Source organism: Castor canadensis, chromosome 5 (genome assembly GCF_047511655.1).
Source record: "Castor canadensis chromosome 5, mCasCan1.hap1v2, whole genome shotgun sequence".
Classification (NCBI taxonomy): domain Eukaryota; kingdom Metazoa; phylum Chordata; class Mammalia; order Rodentia; family Castoridae; genus Castor; species Castor canadensis.
Window position 1 is genome coordinate 169,131,697 of NC_133390.1, and position 21,756 is coordinate 169,153,452.

General features: G+C 53.6%; 1 protein-coding gene across 1 annotated transcript in view; it reads left to right on the top strand.

Annotated features, from left to right (window-relative positions):
• Nucleotides 1-21,068, top strand: part of Eya2 (EYA transcriptional coactivator and phosphatase 2) — a 181,151-nt gene extending 160,083 nt beyond the window's left edge. Inside the window, exons 11-16 of the mRNA XM_020163953.2 lie at nt 8,532-8,590; nt 14,156-14,316; nt 17,399-17,513; nt 17,992-18,113; nt 19,267-19,367; nt 20,373-21,068. Coding sequence (XP_020019542.2) covers nt 8,532-8,590; nt 14,156-14,316; nt 17,399-17,513; nt 17,992-18,113; nt 19,267-19,367; nt 20,373-20,453 — 639 coding nt within the window. The 3' untranslated portion in view covers nt 20,454-21,068. The remainder of the gene's footprint in view (nt 1-8,531; nt 8,591-14,155; nt 14,317-17,398; nt 17,514-17,991; nt 18,114-19,266; nt 19,368-20,372) is intronic.
• Nucleotides 21,069-21,756: the final 688 nt, after the last annotated feature.

Consider the following 21,756-nt stretch of genomic DNA (forward strand, 5'->3'; position numbering starts at 1 on the left):
GGTCAGCAATAATTAGCAGTGGGCCAGGATGGAGGCTTTTTACAACAATTTACCTTCCCCTGGAAGCCTGTTTTACAAAGACAGAGCGTGAGTGTGAGCACAGGGAATACTTTTATTTAGTGTAGCAGCTCTCAAGCCCCTAGGCAAGATGCAAGGGAGGTAGGAAAAGGGGGAGAGTAGCTTCGGAAATGAATTTAACTCACTTGTTTATACCCAGTCTATGTCACAAAGATTTGGGAAGGACTTCAAATGGAAAACATATTTAAAGTAAAGCTATTAAAACAAAGGCAAGGTGGTGAAAATCTGTACAATGAATGAGGATAGCAAAAAAAACCCAGACTCAGGATGACTACTGCAGTCAGGCGTAGAGTTGACCTCTGAGCTCCCTGGTAGCCAATGCAAGGAGGCAAACATGTTCTACTAACCCTCTAATGAAAACACAGGCAGCTTTGTCAGCTGAAGAAGGACTTGGGGATGATAAAAGGATTATGATGGGGCTCTTCTGACTGAGTGACAATCACACTATTAGTACAGTGATAAATAGGCAAGCCTACAATGAAACTGAACGAGAAAGAACAATTGTATTCATCCTACCGGAAATTTTTTTCTCCCAGAATCTGGAAACTCACTGAGGACTGAAGTATGAAATTGAAACTTACAGGCCACGAGTTCCAAACCGGTCCTGGCTGATCCAGGATGTCACTAACATTGATCATCGGGAGAGGTTGCAGGGTTTCTGTCTGGTCTGGCTGGCTAGAGAGGAGACTTGGTGTGGCACACAGTTCTGTGTCCTGTCCACTCTACACAAGCCGCTCGGACCCTGGGCTGTGCGTCTACAGAAGGAGGCGATGGCTCGGCCCTGTCTGTTTCGGGCAGAGGCTCTAAGGAGGAGCTTGCTGAGGAAGACGGCTTTGGAGCAGTGGAGAACGCCTCTGGCAGCAAGCCCAGCGCTGTTTCTTTACCCAAAAGCTACATGCAGCCACCCTTGACAATGACCTTGCAACTTAGGGGAAAAAGAGCCTGAGAGAAAACTTAAGCACTTAAAAAAAAAGATCATTGAATTCCGCAAGCAATTGTGGAGCCCAGTGCAGTAAAACCAAGCTGATTACAAATATGAAAACCCACGTTACTTCGGGGGAAATTGGGGGTGAGGGCGATTGGCCATGTAAGCCAAAAGTCCAGGCTAGATTTTATTTGGGTCTGTCTCCCCCATTGGTCCCAGCTCCACAGGAGCAGGGTCCACTCTGAGTGTCCCTAAGTCCCCAGGGCCCAGGCAGGAAAAATCCAATCAAATTTATTAACAAGACAGTTTGTGACCATGAAAGGGATGTCAAGATAAAAACCAGTTAGTCACCTTGAGAGTGAGTGAGCGATGGCAGGAGGGCAGTTTCCTGGAGGGGGTCGGGAAGGCTGTCCTAAGGAAATGACTCTTCGGTGACAGGAGCCGGCCAGTGGCGATCAGGGGAGTGAACGGCAAGTGCCAAGGCCCTGGGGTGAGAAATGAGAAGTAGTCTGAGGTCAGGAAATGCAATGAACATCACTGACAGCAAGGAAGAACAGCCTGAAGGGGCGACGTCCAGAAACCAGACTTGATTCTAAGTGCTAAGCACAGCCAAGGGCCTGGGGCACACCGCGTGGAGCAGCCTTGTGATCTGGCTTGCACTGGGGAGGGGTGACAGGAGGGAAAGGAGGATGCTGGGAGACCAGCAAAGAGGTTCCTGAAGTTGTCCAAGCCAGAGAAGAGTGAGCAGGAGCTGACCACGAGGAAGTGCGGGTTTCAGGAGCGGTGAGGCCAAGGTGACTTGCAATGACTGGACATGGGCTGGGGCGAGGCTCTCCAGGAGGTGGCACCTAAACTTTGCTGAGCCGAGCCGGCAGGGAGGCAAGGGCACACAGCAAGTCGTCCCCCTGTGGGCTCATCTGACAATCCAGCAAAGACCCCCAGTCACAGGCAGGTGTGAGAGGGATGCACTGTGCAGTGCCAACGCCAGACCTGTGCAGAGGCAGAGCCAGGGACTCCGGGGCATCAGCTCAGACCGATGTCTTCAGAGGTCCCCACACAAAACTCCCATCTCTCGCTGGCTCCAAAGTCCAAGTCCTAACTCCCAGCTAGAGCTACTCAGGGAAGTCAGTTTGTTTTTCTTCTCTAAAATTTTTTCAAACCTCTCCCCAGTGCCAGGAGTCCCGGGGCAGCTCAGGACTGAACCCCGTTCACACGGAGTTGTTGAAATTCACGGAAGTGGAGACATTGTTGGAGGTGGGGGGGTGCAGGCAGCCCCAAGGCCCCCAGTGAGGCCTGTGGCCAGGGCTGTGGCCTATAGGAGGTGGCTCCAGGTGGCCCCGCCCAGTGGATGCCCTCTGCAAACAGGGACCCAGCCCCTGCATCCAGCAGGTCCTTCTGCAGAGCTCAGCTGGACCTCCACTTGGTGCTCTGGACTCAGCTGTCCGCAGAACGTGGTGAGAACCACGTCCTTGAGATATTAACTGAATTTCAGCTCCACACAGGGCTCTGAAGAGCCCGGAAGAGGCAGGGAGGGGCTGGCGCGGGTGATGGCTTCACTTGGTCTGCATTAGAGTAGAGACCTGCAGGAGGTCAGGAAAGGGCCGTGTGGATAAATGGTGGTATGTTCCAAATGGAGGGAGTTGCAGTGCAAAGATCCTGTGGCATGGTCAAGGTTGGGCCCCAGGAACTGGGAGGAGGAAGTGCAGCTGGAGTGGAAGAAACTGGAAAGACTATGGCAAGCCATGGGTGGCCTTTGAGCTACTTTGAAGCTTGGATCACATTCTAAAATGAGGAACCAAACAGGGTTTGGATGGTGTGATATGGCTGACGGGCTCCTTGTAGCTGCCCAATGGAGGGAGACTGGCAGCAGGTGTCTACCTCAGGTCATTGGTCTCCAGGCCCTCAGATGACAGCACTTGCAGAGAAGTGCCCCTGGAGTGTAAGCACTGGTCAGGACAAGATCGACCATGTCTCAGGATATCCGTGATGTGTGTCCTCAGTTTAGGGCAAGAGCCTCGAGTCCTGACTCCACCATCTGCCCCAAGGCTGCACGCCCATAACCAAGATGCTGGAAGATTCGGTTTCTGGGGAGGCTCTGCTCCTGGCAGGGAAGACAAGGAGGAGCCAGCAGCAAAGGGGGAGATGTCCCTAGAGCAAGTGAGACAAAAATGAGACCATCCTGTGCCAGGAGCTCACCTGGTGTCTCGTGCAACGCAAGGAGGCCCTCGCACCTCAGGGGGATGCACCACCTGCAGGGCAGCAAAGCACACGCGGGGATCCAGGTGTCTCTCTAGAAAGAGGGACGAGACCTGTGGACCAGGGGCTATGATGTGAGCAGACAGAACACAGGAACAGACACGACCAGTGACCACGGGGCAGCAGCAAGCACACTGAGGACTCACCACACACCAGACAGGAATGAGAAGCTGACCTGATGCCTTCACTTAACCTTACAACAACCACAGGCCACAGGTGCTGTCCTGTGTCCCCATTGTCCAGATGGGGAAACTGAGGCCCTGAGAGGGTCACTTGCCCTGCACTGACACGGAATGAGCTCCGATCCTGTGCCAGGCATCACACATGAATGTCTCACAGAGTCCTTCCTGCCACCCTGCCAAGATGTTTTGCTCTTTTGGGGGGTAGGGGGAGCAAAACGAGGGTTTGAACTCAGGGCCTTGTGGGCGCTAGGCAGGCACTCTACCACTTGAGCCACGCCCCCGGCCCTTTCTGCTTCAGTTTGTATTTTAGATAGTGTCTCAAGCTTTTCCTCCAGGACTGTCATCCTTCTACCTCCACCTCCTGACCAGCTGGGATTATCGACATTAACCACTACACACAGTCATTTGTTAAGATGGAGTCTAACTTTTTTCCCCGAGCTGACTTCAAACTTCCATCCTCCCAATCTCTGACTCCCAAGTAACTGGGATTATAAGTATGAGCCAACATGTCCGTCCCTCAAGGAAAATTTTTTCCAATCTCCATTTTACAGATGTGGAAACTGAGGACAGAGAGATCACTTGCCAGTGTCCCACAGCTAGTAGAAATAGTGTGGAGTCTTGATCCCAGTCATCTTGAGATGGACTGTGGAGGAGAGAAGGAAGGGGATCAGCAGAGGGGATAAAGAGGATACTTTTGTGAAAAGCACAGTGAACCCAGCAGAAGGTGTGGCTGGCCAAACTCAGTAGTGACCAGGCCTTCAGGTGGGCAGGGATGGGGTGACTTACAAGATCCCTCCTTAGCTTTGGGATGGACCACGTTGGAGGGAGCCGGACATTGCTGGACTCGCAGGCCAGGCCGCTTGCGGCTCCCGGGCCTGATCGCTGAACTCTGTGCCGTCGGATTTATGATTCCAGGAGCTGTCAGGGAGCATGGTATTTCACCGTGCGCGCTCTGATCTGCTTCCAAGGCGCCCTGCCCAGCTGGCTATAACACAATGCCGGCGTCTTTCATGCTCTTGAGATAACTTAGACACTTAGACAGCTTGAGGAGACGGCTGGGACTCCCTTGCAGCCTCCCCGAGGCCAGTCCAGAGGCAGCACTCAGCCATCCCACTTCAGACCTGCCCAGCCCAGAGGACAAGGACCGGTCAGGAAGCCCATCCAGGCCCAACCACAGTCATTTTTCTGAAGCCAACCTGTCAACCATTTCCCTTCTGCATTCAGCTCTCCAGGAGCCAGTGACAAAAAGCAGTGGGCTTGACCCACAGTGGGCACCAGCTTAATCCAAACAGCTTGTGATAAGTATTTGTCACCAACCTTACTGCCCAGAAATGTACCAAAAGTACCAAATACCATGCCTGTGCTGTGTAGCATAGGGGTGATCCAGAGAGACCTTTATAGCCTTAAATGGCATTTATTATAAAAACAAGAAAAATAATAAGAACTGGCAATCAGAAAGACTGTTGCAGCTGGGCAGTGGTGGCTCATGCCTGTAACCTTAGCTACTTGGGAGGCTGAGATGGAAGATCGAGGTTCGAGGCCAGCCTGGGCAAATCATTCACTAGACGCCCCCCATCTCCAAAATAACCAGAGCAAAAGGCACTGGAGGTATAACTTGAGTGATAAAGGCCCAGTACTGCCAAAGAAGAAAAAAAAAAAAAGAGTAGATAATCCTTTGGCATCTATGATCATGGGAGAAGGAAGAGAAATCAGTGGACAGCTTTCAGAATGAAAAGGCAGACATTGCCACAGATCACATAGGAGCTTCAGTTTCTACGTAGTGAAAGGAGGCATCTGGACTGGGTTGGTACTGGTAACTGAGTGCCCACTACTTGCCTGGTAGCACACCTGCAGGCAGATGTGTTGGCCAAGTCTCACAATGTAAAAACCAACACTGCCACCTGAGAGGCCTGTAGCTATGGGGCACACCCAGCACTCAGACCTTGGTTTTTTGTCTCAGTTCTGCCAGGTGCTGGTGGCTCACACCTGTAATCCTAGCTGCTTAGGAAGCAGAGATCAGGAGGATAGAGGTTCGAGGCCAGCCCAGGCAAACAGTTCATGAGACCTATCTTCAAAATACTCAACACAAAAAAGGACTGGTAGAGTGGCTCAAGTGGCAGAGCGACTGCCTAGCAAGCATGAGGCAGCACTGCCAAAAAAGATAGAAGAAGTTGGAATTCATGAATTCGGTGCACAGGCTCTCAAGACGGAACATGTTACGTTGCAGGGTCACCCTGACGAAGTGCCACAGACGGGGACTTAAGCATCATTGTCTCCATGCTGGAAACTAGAAATCCAAGGTCAAGGTTGGCTCCTTCTGAGGGCTTCGAGGGAGAGTCTGTTCCTTGCTCCTTACTCAGCTCCTGGAGGCTCAGGCTGTCCTTGGCTCTCAGATGTATCACTGCCTGCAGATCTGTCCTCATTGTCACGTGGGATGCTCCCCTGTGCAAGTCTGTCTCTGTGTCCAAGTCTCCCCTTTTGAGGGGATGGCAGTCATTCTGGATTAGGGCTCCCCAATGATGTCATGTGATCATTGGCAAAAACCCTATTTTCCAAATAAGGTGACACTTGAGGGCACTGGGGGTCAAGATTCAACATCTTTGGGAAGACACAACTCAACCCATAACAGGCACGTCCTGCCCTTCTCTCTACCTTGTTTTCTTCTCCACAGGATGGGACGGCCATTTCCCTGTTAATTATTAATGGGCTCATAGTCACCGGAGCATCGCAAGCTCGTGTTAAATGTCAGCTTCTAGCCAATGTTCTATCTGTGTCCTCCCCAGGGAGGCAATTAGATTATTTTTTTGAAACAGGGTCTCACTATGTAGCTCAGGCTAGCTTGGAACTCAAGATCCTCCTGCCTCATCCTCCTGAGTGCTGGGATTATAGGTGTGTACTATGACATCTGGCTTTAAATTCATTTTTCAAAAGCAATACCTAAACAGATCCTCATTCTTAAAAAAATGAGAGCCCTTCAATGAACTAAAGCCCCTTGGACCACAGCCAACCCCAGTGCCTTCCATACGGAACTGCTGCTTCCCACAAGGTGGGTGAACCTCTAGACCTTTCTTCTCCCACTTAAGTATTACATGTCCATATAAAATATCCGATATCTAATAGATTGCTATAACTATATGCACGATCTCATAGTGCAGTTTCATTCTTTTTTTTTTTTTTGCAGTACTGGGGTTTGAACTCAGGCCTTATTTCCCTGGGCTGGCTTTGAACCCTGATCCTTCTGATCTCTGCCTCCTGAGTAGCTAGGATGACAGGTGTGAGCTAGCAGTGCCCAGCTGTGATTTCATTCTTTAGCCTGCTTTTTTCACACTGTAACGTGTCCAGGAATCACTTCTGCAAGCTAACATAAAGATTTCGCTCATTTTTCTGAGCTGCTGAGTAAGGGTCTCCTGAATGGATGTCTGATGTTTTACTGCTCTATGCTCAATCCAGGGGACGCAAGGGGTCTCCTTGTGTCGCTCGCTGACAGACAGCCTTGCACGAGATCTTTGCAGCTGTTTTTCTGGGTCAGGAATGGAAATTCTTCCAAGCAGGGTTGGCACTGGGCGGGTCTTCCTGTCTCCGGATCGCATCTATGCCATGGACTCCTTCTGTCAGTCTTCTCCGGCTGGTCCTGCTCAGAGCCCCAGGGTAGTCACACGTGGACCTAGGAGACACCAGAAGTGCCCTGCCATGAAGTAGCTGGCTTCCTCTCCATTCAGATCCCTGCCCCCCATAGCTGGGGTGGGGACAGAGTTAGGGCATCGGATTCTCCTCCCCAAATCGAATCTGGCCCCTGCCCTCTGCAGTGTCCAGCTCCCCTGGTCGCTGCTCAGTGGGTCACGTGATCCGGGTCAGCTGGTGGAGTATGAGGTAGTGTCTAGCGCAGCATCATGGTATTTTATGAAGTCCGAAATGTGATCGCTACTGTCGTCACACTTAGTGCCCCAGCGATCGCCTCGCAGATGAGAAGACCAGAGCCTACCCACATAGCTTTCCTGTGACATCGAGGCGAGCTGTGGAACCCTGCCAGAGACCCGCATGACCCTGCGGGGGCTTCTGAGCCAGAGGAAGGATGGGGGGCTGGGGAGGTGTTTTCCCAGGGCACTGGGGGAAATCTGTTGTTCATTTTGCTTTCTCTGTGTCTGGGTCTGTAAGTCAGCCTTGACTCATTAGCGCTGGTCCTAGAATGCTTCCATCTAGAAAGGATGCTGGGACCAGAGATCCCAGACTCAGGGGCCAAGCAAGCAGATACCGGCTGGAAAGTGAAGCCACCCTTGCAGCGACTGGGGAGCTGCACGGGGTGCCAGGCCAGGCGCACCCCGGCTCAGCTGCAGCTGTTGGTGGGATGTAAGTTTGCAGGCTTGGTGACTTGGCACTGCGCGATGCGGGGATGAGCTTATGCTTGGCTGTTGTTGAAAACCGTATTCTGCAACACTGGGCGGGCTCAGCGATGTGTCCAGGCCAATTTTCATGACACATGAAGCCCAGTTCCTTTGTCCCTCTAGAGCAGCGCTGTCCATGCAGCTTCCTGTGATGGAAGCACACACCACAGGGCCCTTGAAATGGGACTAAGTAAGGAAAGGATACAGAGAGGCTTGTCACCAGATGACTGAGTGGCTGGCGTGGGGCAGTGCTGGCATAGGACAAGCGATCACTCAGTGGTGCTCACAGATGGTGGGGTGCAGAAGGACGTCACCACGGGGTAGAGGAGGAGGCATTCTGAGCGAAGGAGACAGCTGAGCAAAGCGAAGGTGGCCACCTTATGACCAGGGTGACTTGTCCTGAGGGGCTGGGGAGTCCCATCCCCTTTTACTTTTAAACTGTCTCAGACGAGAGGATAAGCTACGTGATAGCCCTCCTTACGGCCACCTGCTCATTTACAAAGAAACCAAAGAGAAAGCAGGGACAGGACCTAACCCGAGACCTCTGACCTTTAGAGGAGGAGAAGGGAAACCCAGACTAGACCAGACCCCAAGACTGCTGGCCCCATCCAGCGCTCATCCCACCCCTCCGCTTCAGGAGTCAGCTCGTAAAGACAGCGCTACGTCAGGCTCACCAGAAACCTTTGTTTTCTCTCGTCAAATCCTCAGGACTGTGATCAGATCCATGTGGATGACGTCTCATCTGACGACAACGGCCAGGATCTAAGGTAGGAATGGGGGCTAAAAATGCCTCTCGGTGGATGGATGGGTTTCCAAGCTCACCTCTCAAAACTCACAGCAAACCCCCGCCCCGGGTCTTCCCATCACCTCCCACCCCTGCCTCTACTTACCTTTCTCTCTGTCTGTGGGTGTTTTCTCCTGCTTACAAACTTAACACACTCAAATGGTAAAAACTTCGAACGCCTGACCTCCATTCCTAAAATCACATCATTTAAGAAGTCAGAGTACATTCCTTGCTTGCATTCATGAGGGTGCATTTATTCTTAATATAAAAAGTGATAGACTTGACACTCAGAAAATATTTCTCGATGAGGAAGTGGCGCATCCAGCTTCTAAGGAAATGCTCTAAGACATGGATTCCGGAAACCAGGTACCCAGCCGCCTGAATGAGGCAGCTTTCCAAAGAATGTGCCTGGAATGTCCCCAGCCTGCCCCTGCGGAAACCCCATAAAAATGTAAGCACAGTTAATCTCTGCTTATAAAAATTATCACAATTCCTCTCCTCTAGGCCAGCAAAACTATTTTTAGACCAAATAGTGCTTTGGTTGGAGGCTTGTCGCTGTGACATCACTCGGCACTTGTTTCCAAGGCATCTCCCAGCTTGCTCCAGAACTGAACACCAGAGTGTCTGTCACTGGGTTCTGTGAGTCTTCACAGCCCAGCACAGTTGGAAGTGATGGTGGTCTGAAGGAAATCTGTGTCCCTCTAATGAGCCAACAGAAAGTCCCTTCATCACACTGGCAAGGAGCGACTCAGGCCCTGGTGGAAACAAACTCCAGATCCAGGTTAACTGTGTCATTTCCATGATATCATTTTGTACCACCCCGTTTCAAGGCCAGGAGTGACCACAGTCACTCTGAGCCCTGCCTTATGCCAGCTAAGGGATTACTCACTTCCAACATCCACAGTGCAACGATGATCCACACTACAAACCGCACTCCCACCTGCCCGCCCTTGGGTGTCTACCATCTGCTAGGCACCATGCAGCTGCTACTCCTGCCTTTGGGGTTTTTCGTTGTTTGGGGCTTTTGTTTGATTTGGTTTGGTTCTTTGAGGTAAGAACTGACCTCATGGAGCCCTCCTTTAGGCCATGCCCTGCCCCAGTGCTCTGCCCAGGTGACCCCCCACCACCACCTTTCCGGAGGTGATAGACGCTCTTACCACAGCTCCATTTCACAGTTGGGGAGTGTGAAGCCAGAGAGAGCAAGCAGCCCACCCCAGCTCACGTGGGAAAAGCAGGATTCAAATCCAGGCAGCCTGGCTCTAGGACCCAACTCTTTCCAGACCCTCTGTGATCCAGGCATACCTCCCTGCCCTCCAGAAGAGCCTCTGTCTCTTGATCAAACATCAGTCATCTCCCTCCAGGGAAAGTCAGTTTTGCTTCCTACCTTTTCTACCCCCCTCCCTTTCTTTTCTTTTCCTTTCTTTGCTTTGCTTTTCTGAGGCAGGGTCTCATTATGTAGCCCAAGCTGGCCTAAAACTCTTGATACTCCTGCCTCAGCCTCCTGAGTACTGAGATTACAGGTGTGCACCACTGCTCGTGGCAGTGTTTTCTCTTTCAAGAATAAATTCTAACAAGATGAGAACCTTTACACTAGTCAGGAGGGGCCGTGACACTTAAGAGTGTGGGTTCTAGGACTAAGGTTATGGCTTAGTGGAGAGCACTTGCCTGGCATGTGAGAGATCCTGGTTTGATACCCAGCCCTGCAAAAGAAGAGAAGAGGGAAGGGAAAGAATGTGCTAGCCTGGACACAAGAGGCTCACAACTGTAATCCCAGCTACTCAGGAGGCAGAGAGCCGGAAGATCTTGGTTTGATTTGCCCCCTGGGCAAATAGTTTGAGAGACCCTATTTCAAAAGAACCCATCACAAAAAAAGGGCTGGTGGAGTAGCTCAAGGTGTAGGCCCTGAGTTCAAACCCCAGTACTGCAAAAAATAAGAAAGAAAAGATGTGCTTGGAAAGTGCCCAGCACAGAGTCCTTGGAAGACTGCTGTCTGTATGGCTGACACCTTCTGCTACCTGGATGTATCGCAAATGTCTTTGGCCCCTGGCACCACCACCCAGAGCAAGCTGACAGACGAAGACCCAGCACGTCTGTGTAATAACCATGGCATCTCTTTTGGGGAAAAGAAGTTTCTGGGCAAACGAGTTCCTGGAACAGTCATCTCATCTTCTCTGGGGGTCTTTTAAATGCGGGGTGATTCAGGAAAGGGCAGGGAAGATGTAGTCCTCAGGTCCCCTTGCTTCTGTTTAATGTACTCCCACTCACGCAGACACCTGTGAAAAGTGACAGTGGCTGTCCTCCCCACCCGGCTCACACGGTCCTGGACTCCGTCCTGCTGCACGCACACATCCCACACATCCACCCCGCTGTTCCTCTGGGAGACAAGGCCAGGGTTGCGATTTCCGCCACTGGGAACCTCAGGCACCCATGCTCCCCCTCCAGAAGGGTGCCACCTCCCCCAGGTGTCCTGCTTTCACCTGCGTGGTGGTATTCTCACCCCAAGCTGGGTCCTGCACTTTTGGGAGCTTCTTCATGCAGGCTTTGTTCACCCTCCTCCTTTAGCTTGCCAAAGCAAACCACAGTTAACACCCTGGAAGGGCACGGGCAGCAGAAAGGGCCAAAGGCAAGGTCAAGGGAGGTCCAGACTACTTCTCGTCTTCCTGATTCCCAGAACACTGAAAAATGGAGGAAGGACCAAATCAAGTCAGAATAAAATTAATGAGGGTTCCCACACAAATACCAGTCGATGAAACCACACTCTGCTAGTCTTACAGTAGTTGAGGTTTACAGAAGGCCCTGTGTCACTCACAATCCACAGACATCTATTTGGCTTGAAGAAATGGGCTGGCAGAGTGGCTCATGTGGCAAAGCACCTCTGCAGCAAGTGTGAGAACCTGAGTTCAAATCCCAGTACTATCAGGAAGGAAGATTCCAAACTGGGCATGGTGGTGCACACCTCGTGATACCAGCCCTCAGATGGCAGAAGCAGGAATACCATGAGTTTGAGGCCCGCCTAGCTTACACAGCAAGACTCTGTCTCAAAGAACAAAGGCAATGTATCCCTAGTGCTGGCAAAAGATCGGAAGTGCTAGCCAGGTGCCGGTGCTCACACCTGTAATCCTAGCTACTCAGGAGGCAGAGATCAGGAGGATTGAGGTTCAAAGCCAGCCCTTGGCACATAGTTCTTGAGACCCTATCTCAAAAAAAAAACCATCACAAAAAAGGCTGGTAGAGTGGCGCAAGTGGTCGAGCACCTTCCTAGCAAGCGTGAGGCCCTGAGTTCAAACCCCATTCCCACCAAATCTGCAATATAATTGTGCTGGTCCAAAATAATTAGTGATTTGTGTCTATACACACAGAGATGTGTGCATAGGTACATATGTGTGTACACAAGTACACAGAAGCCCTCACTCATATACACAAGACACATAGGAGGACGTGTGCACATGCATGTATACATATTCACGCTCTTGCACGTGTAGAAATATGTGCATACATTCACACATATACATGTACGGGCTCGTGCAAGTGTGTGTACACACGTGCTTACACAGAATATACGTTTATTTGCACATACACAGATCCACGCATGCATCCAACTGTGTGGCATATACACCAGTGTGTACAGATGCAGACGCACGCGCGTTCCCTCAACACCAGGCCTTGCGATGCAGAAATAGGCAAGGTTGCGGTGGCGCCTGTGGACCACTCGTGCCATTTCCCCGTGACCGGGAGCCCCAGGGAATATGCTGCTGTGTGTGACATCGCCCTGTTCTGCCTGAACCCCGCTGCAGAAGAGCAGGTGACAGGCAGCGTGTCGCACTGCACCATGTCCTGGGGCTCCACACCCTCAAGGACCCTGCTTCTGGGCCACCACAGTCATTCCACCCAGGGACTCAGGCACAATTCCCAGCTATTACTCATCCCTACCACTTCTCTCTTCTAAACAAGAAAATTCTTTCTTTTCTGTTCTTAAAGTCATTACGGAAAATGCAGAAACAACCAAATAGTCAAAAGGGGAAAAAAAATCAGTCCAGCTCACACCCTGACAGCCACACGCCACCACTCTTCTTCCCCAAAGAGACCTGTGTTTGTCCTAAGAGGCTTTGGTCGGTGCTGCGACACACATGGCACCCTGGCTTTCCTAGTGATGTATCGTCAGCACGCCAGACCAGAGCTTGTGACAGAAGAAAGAGAAGGGCACCATCTGCAGAGCGGTCCCCTCCCTATTCTCCCCCCCACCCCGTGCCTCCCAGCTGCCATTGTGTCGTTAACTTTGTGTCACTTCTGAAACGTCCACATGCAGAACATCTTATCCTGACATGCTCTTCCAGAGTCAAGGTGACATCCACAAAGCACCTCTGGCTAACTTAAAAAACTTAAATAGATGCGATGATCGGAAGGATCACAGCTTGAAGCCAGCCCAGCAAATAGTTCGTGAGACCCCGTCTCCAAAATAAGCAGAGCAAAATGGACTGGAGGAGTGGCTCAAGCGGTAGAGCGCCTGCTTAGCAAGCTCAAAGCCCTGAGTTCAAACCTCATCCCACCAAAAAATAAATAAAAATAAAATTAAAATAGGGACGAAGTTGCTCAGAGAATGGAAGAAGGTAAGCACACAGGCCTTAGAAGGGGTCAGGACAGATTTGGGGATCCAAGGAGCAGGATTCACTGACATTTTCTTCTGGACACTTCTGTCAGTGGACCGGCTACAGCCATGTTGGGGAAATTCCCTTTGAACTTTGACCTCAAAGGCCAGGGCGGGATATTTCCCTGAGCTTAGCCACCATGACCAGGGGTAGCAATGGGTCTCCCGAGGAATTTAGGGGTGCTGTTTGATATCAGAAGACAGGAATGCAGGTGCTTCTTAGGCCAGGGCAAAGGACATGCCCATGTGTTAATCAGAGTTGGGGAACTGGCCCTGACTCTGGCTTTGGCTCTGGGGGCTGACAGAGGAGGCCCGGCCACCCGTCCCAATCTGCCAGTTAAAGTGGTGAAGGACAGAGAAAGGAGATTCAATCAAAAACACGCACCAGAAGGAAGAGATGGCAGCCCTGTTCAGTGAGCCCCGAGTCCATGTTCGAGTAGACACGATCTCCAGGTTGTGCGGGGAAGGGCCAGGAAGCGTGCACGGTGAACCAGTCTCGGTCAAACTTGGTCACCTTGTCAGGATTGGCCGGGCGGGGCCTGGCCGTAAGAAGCCATTGCTCCCCGGGAGCGGCTTCCACTCTTGTCACGGGACATTTAGCAATCAGTCCTGTCCTCCCTGGAGTCCAGGATGGCCAAGGACAGAATGGCTCGGAGCAAAGGAGACAGATGCAGAATGAAGGCAGGGACGCCAGGCTTTGTCCTTTTAGTCACCTGGGCCCAGGTGAGGCTCAGCGCTTGCAGCAAAAGCAGTTTGTAAGGACCTGTTCTTCCTCTTGCAGCTCTGCAAAAGCTGGGTTCTTGCTCCTCCCCGGGGCACACGCCGGGCACCCTGTGCGCACCCGGGGTGCGGGTGGACGGGCCTGGGTCTCCCACACTAATGCCGCCCCTGCCGTCTCCCCAGCACCTACAACTTCTCCACCGACGGCTTCCACAGCGGGGCGCCGGGGACCGGCCTGTGCCTGGGCACGGGCGTGCATGGCGGCGTGGACTGGATGAGGAAGCTGGCCTTCCGCTACAGGCGCGTGAAGGAGATGTACAACACCTACCGCAACAACGTGGGCGGTGAGTGACATCGTGGGGACGGGACCACGGGACCCTAGGTCGCCCCTGCCCTGAGGCACGAGGCTCCAGAGTTGCACACCAGCCCGGGCTACGGTAGCAAAGGTCTCATGCTGGGCGCTGGTGGCTCACCCTGTAATCCTAGCTACTTGGGAGGCAGAGATCAGGAGGATCAGGGTTCGAGGCCAGCCCTGGCAAGTACCCTGGCAAGTAGTGAGAACGTCATCTCCAAAATAACCAGCACAAAATGGACTGGAGGTGTGCCTCAAGTGGTAGAGTGCCTGCTTTGCCAGCGTGAATCCCTGAGTTCAAATTCCACCCACACAAAAAAACCCTTTCCCCTCAAAATGAAAACAAATGCATGACCCAAGCCCCACCCCAAGCAACTGCCTGGGGTTCCGCCGGTGGAGGCACAGAAGTGGCAGAAGTCTCTGGCTTGCAAGCTTGGCTCATGGTGGCATCACATGGCAGGTTTCCATGGTCCGGCTGCAACCTGGGCGTGGACACTCAGTCCCCAGGGATCCTCACGCCCCGCCCGCCATGAGAACTGCCAGCCTGGGGCCAGGGCAGCCTCCATTTATCACCCCGGACATGATGCCTGGAAGGGGCGAGAGGCAGGGCCGGCCGGGCAGTGGCCGCGCCCCAGGTCACTACTTCTGAATTCTCTACGCATGAGAGGTGGCGCTGCCCCCACCATGGCAGGCTTTTGGGGGTCTCCTTGATTGTCACCTGCTACCAGGCCACCAGGAAAGGGGCAGAGCGGTGCTGAGTGTCTGCCAAGCGCTCCTTGGCCCCAGAGCTCCTGGAGCTCCTCGCTCTCTTCCAGACCTGGGGACATACGGTTCTCACTCTGGACGGGACCTGCCTCCCATCCTGTCCCCCCACTGTCTAGCTGTGTGACCTGAGGCCACCCACACGACCGCGCTGAGCCTCTAGGTCTACTAACAGCAGTTAAAATAATTCTCCTTTCCCAAGAGACGGGGCGGTTTACTGTGCAGGCGCGACTGTGCCTGGTATACAGCAGGCACTCAGGAGATGGGAGTAGCTCCTTTAGGTTTTGCACGGGGGTCTTTTGGGGTCTCTGGCTAGCACATTTGTCCATTTTACCTGGGCTGCGGTCCCGATGCTGCCACACACAGGGAGCACTGCTGGCAGCGCTGATGCTCCTGTCGCTTCCTGGATACGGGCTCTGTCGTGAGGGCTGTCCACGGTCACAGTGCTCTTAGTCTTCATTTGGAGGACAAATGCCCTTGGCCTTCGTTGTTTACAAAAGCAGAAACTGAGATCAGAGAGTCTAAGTAACCTGTCCAGCATCACACAGCCCAGGCAGGAGAGCCAGGCAGGGCAGCATCGCCCTGGCCCTCAAGGCTGTGCTCAGTGGCCTCCAGAGGCACGTCTGTGGACTTCAGGAGTGACACACCAGTCTCAGAACAGGCTGGCCCTCCATGGTGCCCACACCTACCCGGAGCAAAGAGGGACAGGTGTACGTGGGTAGTGACCAGGGATGGAGTGGACCCCTGCTCGCATTGGCCAAGTCCCAGGATGTGCCAGGGCTGACTGGCTGCTCTGCCTTCCACCAGTCAACGGCAAATTGCCAAGGTCGACATTGAGGAGCCCAAGTGGACAGGATGCCCACTCCCCAGCTGCTTCTGCATCGTAGAAGTAGCTGGCTGCAGGGCTGTGGCCAGGGGGTCCCTACAGCCCAGGACCCCAAGGTTCTGGAAGGCGTGCTGGGAAGAGGGACATCTGCAAATCAGGAGAAACTGAGACAGAAAGGCAGAGAGAGGGCTTAGCGAATAGCCCAGAGGCCCCAGCTGGATTCAGAGGCCTTCACCTGATCCCAGGTGTTCCTCAACCACTTCCTGTGTGACCCTAGGTGGGTTACTAGACAGACCTCCCTGGGCCCATTCCCGCATGTATAAATAGGGCTGATGATGCTGCCAACTCATAGGATTCGTACCAGTGTACCGAGACCTCACAGGGAAGGTGGAACCCACACTGCCCTTCCTATCTCTTTGCCCTCTTGTTGCTCTACCATGCCCAGACTATGACTCCTACCTCATGGCCCATAGTGGCTGCTCATGCTCCAGCCATCATATCAGAGCCAGCAGGAAGGGAGGAGGAAGAAAATAAGTATAGGCCTCTTCTCTTTTCGGACATGTTCTAATGGTCACACACCACACTTCCACTGGTCACGGGCCAAAATCTTAGTCCCATGACCACCCCGGCTGTGATGGAGGCTATGGGACGCAGCCTTTGTCCAGCAGTCATGCCCACACTTAATAATCACTGACAAGAAGTGGCCACCACAAATGCAAATGAAAATCCAGAGAACAAAGGAGTCTGGTGCCTTTCAGAAAGACAGGGGAGGCCAGTGCAGCTGGACACGGGGCACCTGGCGGGGACCAGGATGGAGGGGCATCAGGTCACTGGGCCTTGTGGGCCTCCGGGAGGCATTTGGCCAGCGTTGAACACGGGGTCTGCACAGCACAGGCACAGGGCAGCTTTTGTCCCAGTGAATTCATTTTCCCCTCAGCACAGCCTGGGCACTGAGCCCACGCCCGCCCTGGAACAGAAGGGCAGTGGACGAGAGAGCTAAGGGGGCAGGACCGTCCCGTGGGTCTGGACTTTATCTTCACATGCATGCGTGCGTGGATGGCCACAGGGTGGATGGGTTGGGCGGGTAGCAGGGCGGGTGACCCCAGAATAAAATAAACAGTAGATCGAAGTTGACGCTGGGTAACTCTGATCTCTCAGGGTACCCTAGTTAAGACTCCTCTCCCTAAGTCTGTCCCCCAGACCTTTCTTTTTTTTCTTTTTTAGCTGGGGTTGGGGGAACGACTGGGGTTTGAACTCAGGGCTTTGCACTTGCAAAGCAGACTCTACTGCTTGAGCCACACGTCCAGTTCATTTTGCCCTGGTTATTTTGGAAATGGATTATTTTGGTCATTGTCCCAGGTTGGCCTTGGACTGTGATCCTCCTGATCTCAGCCTCCCGAATAGCAGGGTTTACAAGCGTGAGCCACCGCACAGGTCCCCAGCCCTTTCTTACTGACGGTTGCACCTTTGTTTCCTGTGTCCGCAGGCTTGATAGGCACCCCCAAAAGAGAGACGTGGCTACAGTTGCGGGCTGAGCTGGAGGCTCTGACAGACCTGTGGCTCACGCACTCCTTGAAGGCCCTGACCCTCATCAACTCACGGCAAGTGGACCCCCGATCCCTCCCTGCACTCTCCACGTCTACCAAAGCCTACCCACGCCAGGTGCCCATCAAAGAGCCGTGGAGACTTCTGCGGGCCCAGCAGGATTCCAGGTTTCTGGACTCTCAAAAGATCAGAACTGGCGTGTGCCCGCCCATTTACCCCAGTCCTCACCTCTCCCTGCTGTCCTCCACTTCCTCATCACTCATTTCCATTTCCTGGAGCCACAGCTAGTGAGGTGTGTGGCTGGTGCAATGCACTCCTGCTGCCTCATAAAACAAGAACGATGACCACGGTGCCTTCCCAGACTGGCACTTCCAGCTTCAAGGAGGAACAGCTGTGGATCTCGGGATCCCACCCCACCTGAAGATGGCCCAGCCAGAACCCCCCAGCCCAACCGGAATTCCCACCCGCTCCAGGCTCCTGCTACACGGTGGAAATGGTACCACTGGGTCTGATCCTCCTTCTGTTTGTCCTCAGGCCCAACTGTGTCAACGTGCTGGTCACCACCACACAACTGATCCCCGCCCTGGCCAAGGTCCTGCTGTACGGCCTGGGCTCCGTGTTCCCCATCGAGAATATCTACAGTGCCACCAAGACAGGTGGGGAGAGGCCGGGCCGGGGCGGGCAGGGGGGAGGAGAGGGACCACATTCCTTCCAGTAAGGAAAATGTCACCCGGCGTGACTCAGAACCCCAAACATCCCTCACAAGCAGGGCGTAAGTGGCCGGGATTGGACAATCAGAACAGCACTGCCTCGAACCGAGTCACAGAGGAGGCAGCACTGCTTACAGCCCACTACCCGGCTTTCTTCTCACGTGGGGGAACTGGCTTTTTATTCTTATGTCACCTGCGAATGTACGAGAATACACAGAAGTCCAGTGAGCCGAGGTTTTTAATTTAAAATGTTCGCCTCTGTCTTTTTCTGGAGCAAAAAGAAACAACTCGGTTCGTAGTCACTTGGAAGCGTTTGCTTAGAGCCGTTGTTGCCGGGCCTGGACCCGGGCCTGAGGGTGATGAAAGATGACAACTGTCACAAGTCAGGCAGCCTTGAGAGCTTTCTCTCTTCTTCCTGCGTGCCTCTGGTTGGGCGCCTTGAGAGCCTCTTTCCTTTTAGGAACTTTTTATTGATTGATTGACTTTTGGCAGGACTGGAGTTTGAACTCAGGGCCTCACCCTTGCCAGGCAGGCGCTCTACCACTCCAGCCACTCGGCCAGCCCTTTGTTTTTTGTTTTTGAGACAGGGTCTCGCTCTCCTTGCCCAGGTAGGCCTCAAATTCCAGATCCTCCTGCTTCTGCTTCCAGAGTAGCTGGGATTACAGGCATGTACCACAGTGCCAGGCTTCTTTTATATTTTTTAATTTTGGTAAAATAAACAATATAAAAATGTTTGCCTTTGTAAAAAAAAAAAAAAAAAACGCAGGGCCTTATGTGCGTGTAAGCCCCATTCTTTTTATTGCTTGGTTAGTTGGTTGGATTTGGGGAGAGGGGTTAGTTTGGGGACTTGGTTTGGTTTGGGGGGGTTGGGGCCTTGCATTTGAGTCCTGTGACACTTGAGCCACACCCTCAGCCCTTTGGGGGAGTTTTAGTTTGGGGTTTGTGCAGCTGGGGGAGGAGCCCAGGGCCTCGCACCCACCCTTACGTGTGCACTGTGGTGGCACCGCATCCATTTTCACTTTCATTGAGGACTGAGAGGCTGGGTGCTGGCCTGGGTCCTCACCAGCCCTGGTCCCCTCCCGTCCCTCGCTCTGTGCAGGGAAGGAGAGCTGCTTTGAGAGGATCATGCAGCGGTTCGGCCGCAAGGCTGTGTACATCGTGATCGGCGATGGCGCAGAAGAGGAGCAAGGAGCCAAGAAGGTACTGTGTGGGCGCCGCGCCTGGGGCTCCAGGATGGCTTCTTGAGGGGCCGGGCGGGCCACGTGCAAGCACCCTGTCTCCTGTGCTCCCTGCCACCTCCCAGTTAATCAAGTCGGCATTAAGTTAATGAAAAAGAAAATCCCTCATCTGTGATCCCTGCCTGCCAGCCTGGGCCACGCAGGGACTCTGGTGGCCTCAGCTCTGTTCTTGGAAAAGAAACAGCTGCCCACGTCCAAGGTCTGGATCTGTCAACAGCGCCCCTGAGAGCTGCCACCCCCCACGCCAGGCCTGGGAAGCCCATGGTTAATGTCACAGAGCTTAATTCAGGGACCTGGTTTTCCCTCCCCTCCCTGGCAACAAATCCCAAGGAAATGCAAAAAGCCCAGAAAGAAACTCCCCGGGGCGCCGAGGGTCTGCAGGGGGGGAGCAGGGGATGCATGGCTGTTCCCCCACCTGGCCTGGAAAGCCCCCCACTCCACCTTCCTGCTAAGTGGCCTAAGCTGCCTATCTGCTTTCTCCGGGGCCTTGTCCCCTCTTGTAACAGAGCAAAGACTTGTGTGAAGGTTGCTTAATCACAGCCACTCCAGCCAGAGTGGGAAGCCTGTTAGGCTGAGCACCAACTGTGTGCCAGCCGCTGTTCTAGGTGCTGGGGATCCGGCAGTGAGCAGAACAGATGCAGCCCGGCCACTTAGCCAGCTGGCTGCCTGGGACAAAGAAGTGTAAAGTGGCAGCAAGAGCTTGGGAGAAAAATGAAGCAGGGAATGGGAACAAGGAGGGAGGTGACATCTGAAAAGAGGAGGAGACCGGGAGCCCAGTGGCTATCAGAGGGAGAGCAGGGCTGTGCCGTTTTCCTCCTGCCCACCAGGAAGGCTTGATGATGGCCTCAAATCGAGTCCGTTCTGAGCAGGGAGTGGGCCCTGGGGGACAGAGGTCAAGGGTGGTTTTGCCCCGCGTGCACAGCTTGGCGGGTGGCGGGTGACGGTGACAGTGGCTTTCTCCTTGCAGCACAACATGCCTTTCTGGAGGATCTCCTGCCACGCTGACCTGGAGGCGCTGCGCCACGCACTGGAGCTGGAGTACCTATAGCAGCATGGCGGGGTGTCGTCCCCTGCTGTCCCCGCACAGCCCTGACGCTGGCCACCAGGCAGGGTCCCGCGCCCAGGGGACCGTCCAGGCCCTCTCAGAAGTGCCCCTTCAGCCCGAGCCAGTGTCCCGAGGAGCGCGGTGGCCGGCCTGGGCTCCAGAAGGTCCCTGTGGACCAGGGCCAGGCGTCCAGCCCCTTCCCAGGGCCCAGCAAAGCAAGCGGGGTGGGGCTGGCCAGCTGGGGACGAGGACAGAACGACTCCTTTTCCTTTCTAATTTATGGACTGGGCATTGGCGCTGGCCCTGTGTCATCGGTTTTCTCAGTTGTCCCTTGGGGTTGGGTTTGTACCTGGCGCAGAGGTTCACAGTGCTGATTGACTAAAGCAAGCTCTCCGCGCTGGCCTTTGGGGACAATCGCTCTTTGGACATGGGGGGAGGCCCGGGGGGCTGTGGGGAGACTGCTGTGTACCTTCATTTTCCGTCCCCTCCCTGACGTCACGTGGACAGTGCCCGTGCCTTATGCTGCCAGCTTGTTTTCTAAGAAGAGGGGACGCTGGCCAGGAAGTAGCCCTTTGTGATGCAGGAATGCGTTAAATGAAAGCCGCTTGATTCACACTCTTCGGGCCTCCACGTGTGCTGGTCTTTTTCAGCGACAAAAAATAAAACCCAACATGAACTGGCTGAAACTGAGAGGGGGCAGAGGGGCTGCGCGGCGTTGGGCGGGGGTCGGGGCGGCCGTGGTTGAACGACTGGGAAAGCAGGTGGCTTCTTGGGGGTTGGGAGATGGATGAGCGACGGTGACTGGTGGCAGATGGTGGCGTGGGGTGAACGCATGGATGGTGGGATGGATGACCGAGGGCTGCATGGACTGAACGAGTGGTGGGCGGTCGTGTGGGTGAGATTGGTTAGAAATGTGGCAGATGGTTAAGAGTGAATGAGCAGACGAGTGACAAGGTAGATGAGCGAGCGGAATGACTGACGGTTGGATGGACAGACGTGAGAATGGGTTCAGGTTACATGGATGGCTAGCTGAAGGGAATGAAATGATGAGTGAGGGGACAGTGACATGGAGTTAAAGTTTGAGCGTTTGATGACAAGTGTGACAATTGACAGATAGTGACATGGAGGTGGTGTGTGGGGGTTGGATGGATGGACAGGGTCATGGCGCTGAGTCTACTGTGGTGACTCTGTTAGTTCTCATAGAGGTCTTCTAGCTCTCCCCAGGATGCTTCTCAAATGGAGCAGACCCACCTGGGGATCATGACATGGGTGTCCTGGGGCCCTGTCACTTCCACACATGCATCTG